The 12,877-nt window shown below is 41.1% G+C and overlaps 2 protein-coding genes across 2 annotated transcripts; both read right to left on the bottom strand.

Annotated features, from left to right (window-relative positions):
• Nucleotides 1–1,234: 1,234 nt before the first annotated feature.
• On the bottom strand, nt 1,235–3,941 carry LOC136546748 (protein SET DOMAIN GROUP 40-like). The gene is made up of 6 exons (XM_066538720.1): nt 3,741–3,941; nt 3,505–3,658; nt 2,831–2,962; nt 2,599–2,739; nt 2,163–2,408; nt 1,235–2,073 (listed from the first exon to the last, which is right to left on the bottom strand). Exons 1-6 carry the CDS (start codon nt 3,872–3,874, stop codon nt 1,441–1,443), a joined length of 1,440 nt encoding a protein of 479 aa, XP_066394817.1. The 5' UTR covers nt 3,875–3,941; the 3' UTR covers nt 1,235–1,440.
• Nucleotides 3,942–6,982: 3,041 nt separating this feature from the next.
• LOC136542293 (serine/threonine-protein kinase/endoribonuclease IRE1-like) lies at nt 6,983–12,627 on the bottom strand. Its single transcript, XM_066534661.1, has 7 exons — nt 12,088–12,627; nt 11,483–11,681; nt 10,028–11,397; nt 8,927–9,099; nt 8,562–8,808; nt 8,175–8,469; nt 6,983–7,344 (listed from the first exon to the last, which is right to left on the bottom strand). Exons 1-7 carry the CDS (start codon nt 12,423–12,425, stop codon nt 7,198–7,200), a joined length of 2,769 nt encoding a protein of 922 aa, XP_066390758.1. The 5' UTR covers nt 12,426–12,627; the 3' UTR covers nt 6,983–7,197.
• Between the last annotated feature and the right edge of the window lie 250 nt (nt 12,628–12,877).

Here is a 12,877-nt window from a genome sequence, read left to right as displayed (position 1 = left end):
CACCGCCGTCCTGCCAAGCCACGGCTCGCCTTCTCCCCTCCATACTTTCTCCGCAGCAAGGCGCGCCGTAACAGCGTGGCTTGTGGTTTAGGAATAAAGAAAACAGGAGTGCCGAATTCACTACAAGTGCCTTGATTAGTTAGCGTAATGAATTATAATTTAGAACGGAGGAGAGGGAGTATCTACCGAGTTAAGTATCAGCGACACATGGTGAATCTGAAATTAGGGTGTAATTTCAGAAGCTGCTACTGTAGCCACTGGCAATAGCAGGCATGCGGTGCTTTCAATACTAGGGAGAAAAACATTGTTCATTGATTTGTCGTGAGTGAAAACACTTTATCATAGCTGATAAGTTCAAGCGAATAGGTCGTTTCGCTGAAATTTGGCTACTGCGATGCTTATACTGATTTGTTGTGAGATAAAAATATTGTTCGTTCGTTGAAAAAATACCGCTGTATAATAGGGCCATATATCTTATCTATCTTATCTTTTCTCTATTTTTGCAGTCACAGTCACAGCTAGTAGTATGCCTAGCCTTTTCTCCTTTCCCTTCAATCAAACTAAGTAGTAAAGTATGCCCAGCCTTTTCTCCTTTCCCTTCAATCACAATCAGACTTCAGAGATTCACAAGCATGTTCACTGTTCTTTTTCCGAGCATGGTCACTGTTTTCTTCCGAGAGAATTGCTTCCTACCATACTCCTTCTGTTCTTTTTATTTGTCATTATAATTTAGATGCCGGTCAAACTTTCTTAAATTTAACTAGATTTATAAAAAATATAAGCAACATTTGTATCTAATGAAACCCAACCATACATGTACTTCAACAATCTATCTGATGAACTAATAAATATTTAATATTTTTTCTATATATTTGATTAAAGTTGAATACGTTTGACTCTTAAAAAGCGAGAACGCAAGTTAAAAAGGGACGGAGGAGTAAGCAAGTAGTTTCTCTCCTCCTCCCTTGTCCTGTCCTGTTGTGTCAATGCAATTTTTGGTTTTGATCTCCCAGATTGGTTGTTTCATCTCATTCGTATACTTTTGTTGGTGCGGCATCATTTTAATTTCCTTCCCATGCAGGATGATTGATTGATGGGTCGAATATTTCCCCCATCTCTTAAATTTCCCTTTAGGTCGTTCTATTCTTTCGTTAAGATTTAGGCTTCAGAACGTTGTTTTACTCCCCCTGAAAACGTAGAAAAAATGGAGACAATGTAACGGCCAATTCTGAGCACATCGGCAAGACGGCAACTGCGAGCTTGATCAAAAGTTCAAAACGCACACTTTAACCGACTAAATACCTGACAAGTTGTCGATTTGGCAGTACAATTACTGATCCAAGATCATCCTAACCTATGGCAAGGTGTTAAAGGCAATCTTTCAGTTCATAAAGTCAGAGACTATTATAAAACGGAGTACATGAATTGAGTCCTTGACTATTATTGCTGGTTTAGTTGCAAGGGAAGCTCGTGAACTAAACTTTCACAGTACGAAATACATTTCTTCAGAGTCTTCTTGTAGTTGCATCGCCACTGGACAGCTAGTTCCCATCTTTCCAGAGATCTCAGAAGTCGAACAGGGAGTTGATTGTAACCAGAACAATCCAGCTCCACTCCATGGAACCGGAGGAACACAGCAAACTCCTGCTCAAAACCTGACCGCTTCACATCTCTGCAGTTGCTACTGTTCTGTATTGTTCGTAAAAAGACAAGCAGACTTTCATCAAATTCTACCGTCGTAGGTAATTGTTGCAAAGTTCCTTCACATTTGCTGATTAACCATTTCATAATCCCCATCTCGTTTTCAGTCGAAAGCATCGATCCAGAGTAAATCTGATGACTGACAGCCTTTCTACGGTTTGTGGGAGTTGACCATAGCCTTAATGCACATAACAATGCAAAGGAGGGGTGACCGTTTGGATGAATGTACATCAAATCTTTTGGCCAAGTTCCAACTGAGCAAATATCCAAATCTAACTCAATGAAAGTTTTCTCATTAGGATTCTTGCCCAAAAGAAAGCCGTAGTGTTCAAGAAGTTCCAGGTTTGAGTATGTTCCATAACCAAGGAGGACCTGAAGAAAATGACACGAGTGTATAAAAAAACTGAGATGTCAAAAGAAAGAGGCAAAATAATGTAATATTTGCAAAACTAAGAACAAACCTGCTCGCCCTTTTTATAGTTTTTTCTTGCATACAAACAGTATGCATTAGAATCTTCATATCCACCATCTGTTAATCTCTCAGATGAATTGGTCATCTCATTCTTCTGCTGGCACTTCGTAAGTTCAGCTGTATCCTCTTCCTCCAATAAAGTATCATCATCAGGAGCAGCATAATTGAACAAATCACCCACAGGGCATAAGCAACCAGCTTCATCCCATGCAATATGTAATGTGCGAGAAGATACCTTAACATAGGAAAACCAAAACTTTAGAAAACAAACACGCAGAATATATAAAAACTAAAAAGACTTGTGGCTAAACAACCTATATAAGATCTTGAGTCAGGATGGCTTTCACATGGCAACTAAACTAATAGACAAAGCTAGCATATGGAGAGAAAAAAATGACACAAACCGAGAGTAAAAACAACTATACCGTTGCAAATGCCCACAGCCAAGATTTAAACATCAAAAGCTTAGGTTTAAATTCCAATTCTTTCATTAGTGGCATCGCATCTTCCCAGTCAGATTTTATGGCACTTTTAGCTTTTTGTGCAACCCAAATGGCATCATCAACCTGAGAACAACAAAAATCGTTGGGTGCTTTTGGAGTGTACAGCAAAAGATGAATAATGGAGAAAATTGTTGACAGATCTACCGAGTTATACTTGGAGAGCTTCAACTTCAAAATCGTTAAAGGTAGCCAAGATAGTGTAGTAGCTGGGTAGCTGAGACAGATAGGGGTACCAGACAGAATTCCTCCCTTTCCCCACTTCAGCCAATAAGCACACTATGAGTATCTGTAGAATTACAAAGAGGAGGCCAGTAAGCATTTAAAGGGATGCTCAAGAGAATGTAACAAGATAAAAAGTGTTAAACGAAGAATGATTAATACTGGCACTTTGAAAGGAAAAACAGCGTTTCAAAAAAAAAGGAAAGACAGAAACACCAGTATTTTATACCAGTCAAATTTTCCAATTTGCTAGTGAATCTTGTACCAGTCATGATAATTTTGCAATTTGCTAGTGATAAAACCAGAATATTTTAATATGCATTTGGTTTGGTTACATAAGAAAAAGGGTCGCTATAAGTTTAAGCTGAGCATACCAACTGTATCCGAAGCAACAAACTTCATAGCACAACCACAATTTGTATCCAAACTTACCCCAGCTGCATGGTGGAGCAAATACTACCAGTCTATCACCCATTTACCCTATAGTTACAATGCGCTGCTCAATCCTAATAACCACTTATCCCAATTCCTGGTAACGTCAAGGGCAGCTTGACCTTGACAAGGGCATGTTCCATTTCCACCACATCTGTTGATGGAGGCTGTGTTTACCTGCACGGACGAGAGGCGGGGCCTGTGGGCGCTGACGCAGGCGGCGATCCTGGGGTCGTCGGCCGTGACGCGGTCGCTTGTGAGCAGCGCGGCTCGGGGCGCGCGCAGCACCAACTCGCTGCGCCGCAAGTCGCGCGCCGCTGCGAGGCCCCTCCTGCGGTCGAAGCAAGATAAATGCGGTGAGGCGAGCGCTGGGAGACCAAGGACCGCGAGCGGATGAAGGGGCGGGGTTTTACCCGCCGGCGTCGGGGAAGTCAGCGACGACGAGGGAGCGGCCGAGGCAGGAGGACGGCGAAGAGGAGGAAGGGGGCGACGGCGACGGCGAGTCAGAGACGCCCAGCTGGGCCGCCCACTTGAGGAGCGCCTCCATCGGCGGCGGCCGCCTGGGCCCTTGGCGCTTGGGTTGACAACTTGACACCCACCCTGTAGCTCCTCAAGCTGTGATTTACGTCTTCACGATTACGGGAAGTAGTGGCAAGAGATCGGAACGCTTCGCTGCCGACCAGTCGGAAGCAGCCGGTTGCCGACCCCCCTCTCCGACCAGCCAATAGGAAGCACGAGCGAGCGCGGCCCAATTCAATTCAAGTGCGCGGCCCAACTCGAGTGAGCGACGTACGGGGCGGCGATTGTTTGGTTCGGACTCTGGAGCGTTCAACACGTGCAGACGTGCGTGTCCCATTCAGATCAACAGATGCTCACAGGCTAGCAGGTACGTACATGTTTCTTATTTTTTGCCTTTCTTATTATTATGTTTCTTTTTTCTTTGGGTTTTTATTTTTATTTCTTTCTATTTTCTAATCTTGATTTCCTTTCTTTTCCTACTTTTTATTTATTTGTTTTATGTTTTTGTGTTTCGTTTTCCTTTTGTACATTTCTTTTCCTTTTTCCTTTTTTTGTTTTATGTAGTTTTTATTATTATTTTTATTTTCTTTGTATTTTTTTACTTTATTCTTTTTACTATAATTAATTGTGTTTCTTTATTTTGTTATATGCAGATTTTTTTATTTTCTATTTTCATTTCACTCTAGTTTTTTATTTTAATCATTTTCATGACATACTTTTTATTTTTCAGGTTTTATATTTTAATCATTTTCAGTAGCATTTTTTCACTTTTGTTATTTGACTCTATTGTTATTTGACTCATTAATTACTTCACTAATTTTATTTTCACTTCTTTTTACATTTCATTATATTATGATGTTCACGTAGTATACATATGATGTTCTATACTATATTTTGTGATGTCCGTCAGTACAAATGTGATGTTCTACGATGTATTTTATGATATTCAGTAAGCATACATTGATGTTCTAGGATTTTTTTTTGATGCTCGGTAGCATTTCTTCTTCTTTTTATTTGACTCTAATTAATTGCTTCACATATTTTATTATTTTTATACTTCACTAATTTTATATTTTTATGATATTTGTGATGTTCACTTAGTATACATACGATATTCTATGTTATATTTATCGATGTTCGTGTTGTCTTAATATGATGTTTTAGGGTGTATTTATGATGTTCGGTAGCATTTTTTATTATTTTTATTTGATTATAACTAATTACTTCACTAATTTTACTTTTATTTTTATATTTTTTATATTTCATGATATATGTGATGTTCACGTAGTACACATATGATGTTCTATGTTATTTTCTGTGATGTTCGTGTAGTATTAATGTGATGTTCTATGGTATATTCTAGGACGTTCAATAGTATCAATATGATATTGTCTTTTATTTTTCTTTATTTGGTGGGATTCTTTTTTTTTCCCTATGTTTTGTTTAATCATTTATTAATTTTTTTATATTTAAGTTATTTATTTATTTCTATATATTCATAGAATTTGTTATTTCCTTTTTTCTTCGTCTTTATTTTACTGTACCCTTTTCATATTTTTCCTTTTTTATTTCCTGCATTCCATGGTATATGCATAATGTTCGCATAGTATATATATGATGAATTTAAGAATGTCCATGTTGTATAAATGAGATGTTAGCATAATGTACATGTGATGTTCGCCTAGTATGCATATGATGTTCTATGATGTGTTTTCGGCTCTTCAGGTTGTATAATGAGATATTACACGATTAGCTCTAAGTATTCACATAGTATTCTTGAGACGTTGTGTTGTGTAATTTAACTCATATATTTCATTAGATTTTTCATTGTATATTTTAGTCTAGAACATTATTTTTGTGAGGGTGTAATATTTTTTATTTGACTTGACGATTTGATATAATTTATACTATAAATTTTTAAAACTTAAACAAAATACTTATCTAGTGTGACGGTGGAGAAGGACTTTATTGGACCACAGGTCTTGTGTTCAGTGCACACTATTTTTGCACCTATTTTCTTTACCTTTACTATTTTTATTTGCACCTATTTCCTTTACCTTTACTATTTCTTTTCTTTCTATAGAATGCCGTCTTTCTTCTATCTGGATTCTGGAACGCACGAACATGCCACCTATTTCCTTTACCTTTACTATTTATTTACTATTTCTTTTCTTTCTATAGAACGCAGTCTTTCTTCCATCTGGATTCTGGAACGCACGAACATGCGCTGGGCGCGAAATACGAACAGGTCGGACTGAAACGCGTCACTCACAACCTAGGCCGGGCCGGCACGAGGCGGGAATGTGAGCAGGGCGGCGTCGCTCGCACAAGCTGGGCCAGGCCGGCAAGAGGCGAGAACGTGGGCCGCACGGCAGAATCCTGAGCTGGCGCGCGACGCGAATAAATTTTTTGGGTGATCGGCGTACGACTCGGTGTCACCCTGGACGGTGTATAGGGTCCCCCACGAGAGATGCCCACTTTTGTACAACCATTTCTAATGTATCCCTCCTATTCTGATTCTGACAGCCATTTATATTGCTATAATATTTGATTTTCGAAACATGGGAATCACCACAAACCAATCGAAGTTTCTTTCTCCTGTCATATATGCACGGAGACCAAAAGAATTACTTAAAACTTCGTAATCATAGAATCACCGTGAAAACGGTCCACCAAATCTTGTTAGAACAGGATCTCGTGACTTGCTAGGCAAACTTTTGCCTTCCAATTAAAAAGTTTTCAGCATTTTTTTTCTCAAATACGCAGAAAAGTTGTATATCATTATATTAAAAAAAATAAGGTAACAACCCATGAAAAAAACCCTTACATATGCAAAACACAAACCACCAGGATGTCGCGCCCTAGGCAAGAGTTAGAGACAACCACTACCACAATCAATACACAAACAACCCCTGAGCAAGGAGATGATTTATGCCTCTTAACCCAACAAAACCCAAAATAGAAGCTCCTCACTAGCAATCAATAATGCTCTAGCTAGGTTAGGAGCTTCAACATCAAAACAACGATTACTAAGATTACACAATGCACAATGTCCAAGCCCCTACGATGATGATCGCCATCAACAGTAAAAGATTCCAGCATTAGTGCAATAAGCTGTGTATAAATAACACGGTCCTACCATAGCAATGGTTTCCATCCAGCAAATTTTGTTACCAATAGTCACCATTCAACAGTAAAGCTTGGATTTACAGGAAACACAGTTCTATACTACATAATGTACAGATTGATCTCTTTTTATTCTATAATACGAGTAATATGGTATACATATCACGTGTACATACAACTTCTACATCATTAGTATGTACAGTAAGAAAAGGCAATCCTCTCCAGTTATAACGAGCTTCCATTGAAATATTTACTGAAAGCTTCCTCGTCCTTGCAGTGCACCCACAAGACCTTGTACACCTCAATTAGCAACTTTGGAAATCGGCTAGCAAAATAGCGATCAAATCCCTCTGGCAATGACCCAAGTATGCCCTGGAATTTGTATCCATCAGTTGTGAGCTTATGAGAACAAAACAAAGGTTGACTTGACTGGTGAACAGAACAAATTTGCAATATAAAGCATAAATTGTATTAAAACTGCCCTAAAAATTGACTTCTTTTTTTCTAAAAATGCTAGGGAAGATACAAATGATGAACTATCCTAATTCCTACAAATCCCTGAAGCAGTACCCTTCTATAATCAATATGGTGGTAGTCAAACATCTTGCCACCTGAGGTAGGCTACTTACTCATATCTAAGTGTGATGCCATGTATCAAAGGTTTAAAATACCAAGGGAAAAAATATGTAATTTATCAGATTCGGCTGCATGTAAAAGCCATCGTTTAGCTCCCATGTATGCTGAATTTAAAGTGCCATGAAAGCATAATTAGGCATAACAGAACTAGGATTTCCTTCTGCAAACTCTAATACCACTGCCAACTAAATCTGGATTTGATACTTCACAACTGAAACTTGCACTGCAATTTCAATCATTGGCTTAAGCAAAGCAAAGCATTTCTCGGCAAGAACAGATCAGGACGAAAGGCATGGAAAAATCAGAAATGCACAAAATACATAATGACATGCTAAAACAAGCTAATTCACCATAGTTTGTTAAGTTTATCCTTCATTCTTCAAAATTCTCTGCTATTCATTCACAACATGCATGTTCTTTCGCATGCAGTTCAGACTGAAAAACTGGCCAAAACTATCAGGTAACACACACAGCCTATGCCAATTAGTTCAGCAACTAATTGACAATTTAACTGCATTCATACAGCATGACAAAATCAAATACAGTAAAGTGCAGCACCAACAAACCTTGAGATCATCTGAAAGTTCTCTGTAATGGCCCGATTTATTTCTGATATACCTCAGAAGATCACGAATAGACTCAAAGTTATATTTTCTATAACGACCCATGTCTGTAACCAAAGCAGCATCCAATTTCTCTCCCCATTTTCCACCAAACGCCACTGGTCCTATGCTTTCCAGTGCGTTTATGAGGTCAGTTTCACTGGTTTTCTCAATTCTGTCGCTGGCATCCCTTAGAAATGAAAGGCGCAATTCCGGGCTCCAGAAGAGTGGATGATGCATGACATATACTGCCGTTGGTCTGTTACCGTTAAAAAAGAGTCAATTCAGTAAAACAAGTAGACACCCTATGAAAATAAGGGAATTTAGGCCGCACACGACCTTAGTTCTTACCTTATCTCTGGGTTTGGTTGTAACAATTGATATATAAGATGTACTGCTTCTGGTATGTGGTCCACCACAAAGAGATCAAAGCGATTGTTTACAATGTTCGTATCCCGTTCATAGTACTCACCAAACGGATGCTTGCCTTTAGTGATACAATAGAAAATAAGGCAGCCCAAACTAAAAAGATCCATTGCACGAGTTTGACGACCATGACGAAGCTGTTCAGGTGCTTGCCAGCCAGAGCTTCCAATTCCTGCAGTACACCATCAGGGATTAAACTGCTAGCTAAGAAATGCACTGAAGCAGTGTGACAAACAACATACAGAATGTATTTCCTAATAGTTCAACTCTGCAAGGGTAAACCTCTTTACCTGTACCATGGTGGCTAACAGAAGTCATGTCATCTTGCAGGTGCTTACTGATACCCATATCAGAAAGCTTTGCTCTAATAGGTCCTTCTGCGCTTATTAAGACATTCTGAGGCTTCAAATCACGATGAATAATTCCCAAGTTATGCAAATGCACAAGGCCAGCAACCACATCTCTGCATAAGAAAATTCACAAAAAATCAGAGCAGCAATAGGTACTCATTAGAGTATACCCAACATAACAATAAGTATAAGAACATTACGAGTTAAGGACGTTCCAAATAGAATGTTTCAGAAGCATTCTTGCACAAAATGCAGATAAGTCCACATGTTGATAAATGTGGCAACTTTTAATGGGATCCTTTTGTTTTTCTATTGAAAACCATGCTTCCTTACTACCTAGTACTCCCTCCGTACCAAATTATAAGACGTTTTAGCTTTTCTAGATACATTGCTTTTACTATGCATCTAGACATAGTGTATATCTAAGTGCGTAGCAAAAGTAATGAATCTAGAAAAGCCAAAACGTCTTATAATTTGGAACGGATTGAGTAACTAATTACAGGTTTACAGCATCTGTCTCTGAGCCAACATAAAAAAACAAGTTGTATATAATTGGTAAAAGAAAAAACTTGACTACCTAGATTACGCAATAAGATCAGCACAGAGCACACAGCTCCAACCACAAAATCTTTGGAAAAGCTAAGACAATTCATTCAAGGATAAGTTCCGGCTATAGAGACTGAGTAACTAAGGGCATGTTTGTTTCACCACCGAACTGCACCTAGCCTAAGCTACGGCTGCGCCAAAAGTGCAGCGAACAAAACGTCCACCACACCTGTGGCATGAGTTGGCGATGAACTATGAGCCTGTGGTGTGAGTGCGGTGTGCCTAAACCGCGGTGGCAACCAAACAGCGCTGCAAGACGCTGCAGTTTTGGCGTGATGATCTGTGGCACATGTAGGTGTGAACCAAACATGCCCTAAGCCCTAAATATAGAAATTGTACATGGAAAAGGGAATGGTGCTGAAAACATAAGCATACGACAAAACATAAAACCTAATCAGCATCACCAGAGGAAAGCATATGAGATCATTCATGTACCTCATCAGCTTCAGGAGATGTGTTGAAGGAAGCCCATCCTGCGTCCACAATTCCACATCTATTCCCTTAACATTTGAAATCTTTGACTTGATGCTGATACTGACCTCATTGTTAGAAATAGACTCTCCAGAAGACAAATATGAGTGTTTCTGGATTAGATCAGCCAAGCTGCAGTGGCACCTCTCAAGGGAGATATAAACAAAATCACTGTCATGGTCACAACCATAGAGTCTAACAATATTAGGATCACGATCAGATATAATAAGATTCTGAGTCTCCTTTTCAGCTATGTCATTGTGGGAACGCAGCAGACGTTTCACAGCAACTTGACGACCATCATAAGATCCTTCAAAAACAACTGTGCCATTGCTCCCTCTACCAATTTCTTTATTGGAGACATATAGTTTACCAATCTGACGACCACCAAGGGCATCTGTTAGCACAGAATTTTCCATTGGTGCCTCAGTTGACCCACCAGTTTCACTGCACTCCTTGTCAGATGCTGTCAAGGTCTCAGGGCTATTGACAAGTCCATCCTTCTTCCGTGTTTTTCTTCTTTTAGGAGTTCCCTCTGACCTGCCTCTAATGTCCACTGATTTCTTGTTGTGCGTGAATGGCTTAATAAGCTGAATCACAAATTGCCTGCATGACTTGCTTGCAGAGATCAAGCTCAACAGATAACCAATGACCAAAAATATGAGAAACAAAGGGAATAACCATCCATAAGTGTTCCTAGTGGGGTTTTTGGTAGCTTCAGGATCAGCAGAGATGACATGAGATCGAGCACCATCATAAGTTTGATTTTGAGAATCATCCAATACGATATTTGACTTCCCAGCAGTGTTTGGTAGCTTCCTTGGGGTTTGAACTGGTTCCAGAGCATCAGAACCATGGATGGAAATAAAAGGGGTACCATCTTTCAAGACAATTACATTAGCTGAATCTGAATCAGGTAAAGCAAGTGGCAAACCCTCAGTTCTAATGCATGGAATATCTCCTCGTAGGCAAGGTGACTGATCAAGCATGTCAGGGTGGTTGTATTTCGCATATTGGTTTGCAGTGAAAGAAGTTCTTGTCCAGTTAAATAAATGCTTGCCAAGATCTGATGCGCTCATAGAATAGTCAGTTCTCACAAGCACTATGATCTTATCACTGCCATCACTAGTACGGGCATTTAGCTTGGATGGTGCTCCTTCAATCCCTGGTCCTTCCAATTCATTTAACGCAGCTGGAATACTATGCCTGTAAATAATCTCACCACTATCAGCATTAACGACAAAAACGGTTGAAACTTTTGATCCAACAGTAACAACAGAATCCCGAATATATGGGCTTCTGGCAACGAATTCCTCCAATTTCCATGGGAGCCTCTGCAGGAATAGAGAGACAAGGATGAGAAACAAATATCTGCACAAGGAAGGTTTCAGAGAAGCACTGCGCCTGAGAAAATCATACCACGTTGTTCCCATTATAAACCTCCCAAAGTTCAGTCCCATTCCCATCCATCAAAGGATAAATGAGGTAATTAAGACCAGAGTCAGTGGTAGTAATATGATCTGAGAGCGGAGGCCCTGTGGTGATTTCCCACAGAGGAGACTGTGACAACTGGTCCACAAGCTGAATTGTGCCATTGTCATAAAACTGGAGCACAGGGCTGTTCACAAAGACAATCAAAAGTCATTCCAGAGTCAATCAGACATGCCAACAAACCTAGGTGCATAACTGGTATGCCACTTCCAGATGCCCCAAGAATGTACTAAACATGAGTGAGTAGCCCTCAGTAGCACAAGAAGTATCATGCCAAACCAGTGGCCACACTCCAAGAATCCTAATCAGCAAGGGTTCCTCCTTCCGTGCTCCAGAGCAGCACGAAACAAGAGCATGCCCAGAATGCTTCACTTTTGAGATAAACCAAGAAAGCCCCTTCGCTACAAGAAACCTCATGCTACATTTCGAGCTGTCTATTGGTTCAAAAGCTCGCCAATTCGGCCAAGAAGCGGCAGCCGCGCACAAACGACGCCACCGCAACAGGAACGGGGAAGGGAGACCACGGGGCTCACCTGGGTTCGGCTTTCGCCTCGCCGCTAACCAAGTTAGCCGGCTCGTGGCGCGCAGGCTGCGGCCGGACAAGGAGCTCCCGGAGGCTCTGCTTCTTGGGCGCCGCTGGGGCGACGATCTCGGTGGAGCGCGCCCCCACCGCGACGATCTCCGTGGAGCGCGAAGCCGCCGCCGCTCCATCGTCCTCCGGAGCGGCTCCTCCGGGGAGCGCGAGGCGGGGCGGAGGAGCGGGAAGCGCGGGGGGCGGGGGCGGGAGGAGCGCGGCGCCGCCGTCGTCGACGGGGAAGGCGAGCCCCGCGAGGAGGACGAGCGGGATGAGGACCCGGCGGAGCGACCTCATCGGCTGCGGGGCATGCCTAGCTAGGGCTTGTTCGGAGGGGGGGAGGTGGGGTCCGGATCTGGTCTGAGCTTGGACTCCGGGAGAGGATTGATTGCTTGGCGAGGAAGGGGATGGGGGAGACGCGGGAGGAGGCTTCTCGAAGCGGGGTGTGATCTGTTTTTCCGCTTCGCTGTTGAGAGTCAAAAGCGATGGGTTTGGGAGCACGAGGGAAAGAATGGCTGCGGCGGCGGCAGCGTCGGACGGTGGTTCGTAGGAACGGACAGCCAAGTTTCAAAAAAAAAACTAAAAGCGTGTCCAAGCATATATATACCTAAAAATATAACCCAAAAATCTGGTTTTGCAACTTCTCAAATAAATATTAGAAAGAAAAAAATAACCCCTCACTAACAAATCCCAATAATTTGCACCTAAAAATATAAAATAGGTCTATTTAAACATTTTTTACAGTTGTC

This window comes from Miscanthus floridulus, chromosome 3 (genome assembly GCF_019320115.1).
Source record: "Miscanthus floridulus cultivar M001 chromosome 3, ASM1932011v1, whole genome shotgun sequence".
Classification (NCBI taxonomy): Eukaryota; Viridiplantae; Streptophyta; class Magnoliopsida; order Poales; family Poaceae; genus Miscanthus; species Miscanthus floridulus.
The sequence above is the reverse complement of the archived record's forward strand: the minus strand, read 5'-3'. Positions and strand labels throughout refer to the sequence as shown.

What these genes read in the sequence shown, in the direction of transcription:
- LOC136546748 (XM_066538720.1), bottom strand. Translation starts at nt 3,874, where the DNA reads ATGGAGGCGCTCCTCAAGTGGGCGGCCCAGCTGGGCGTCTCTGACTCG. An exon ending in GACTTCCCCGACGCCGGCGG is followed by an intron (nt 3,659 to 3,740) that starts GTAAAACCCCGC and finishes CTTCGACCGCAG; the next exon opens with GAGGGGCCTCGCAGCGGCGC. An exon ending in CCCGCCTCTCGTCCGTGCAG is followed by an intron (nt 2,963 to 3,504) that starts GTAAACACAGCC and finishes GTAATTCTACAG; the next exon opens with ATACTCATAGTGTGCTTATT.
- LOC136542293 (XM_066534661.1), bottom strand. Translation starts at nt 12,425, where the DNA reads ATGAGGTCGCTCCGCCGGGTCCTCATCCCGCTCGTCCTCCTCGCGGGG. An exon ending in TTTATAATGGGAACAACGTG is followed by an intron (nt 11,398 to 11,482) that starts GTATGATTTTCT and finishes CTATTCCTGCAG; the next exon opens with AGGCTCCCATGGAAATTGGA. An exon ending in AACTTTCAGATGATCTCAAG is followed by an intron (nt 7,345 to 8,174) that starts GTTTGTTGGTGC and finishes TACAAATTCCAG; the next exon opens with GGCATACTTGGGTCATTGCC.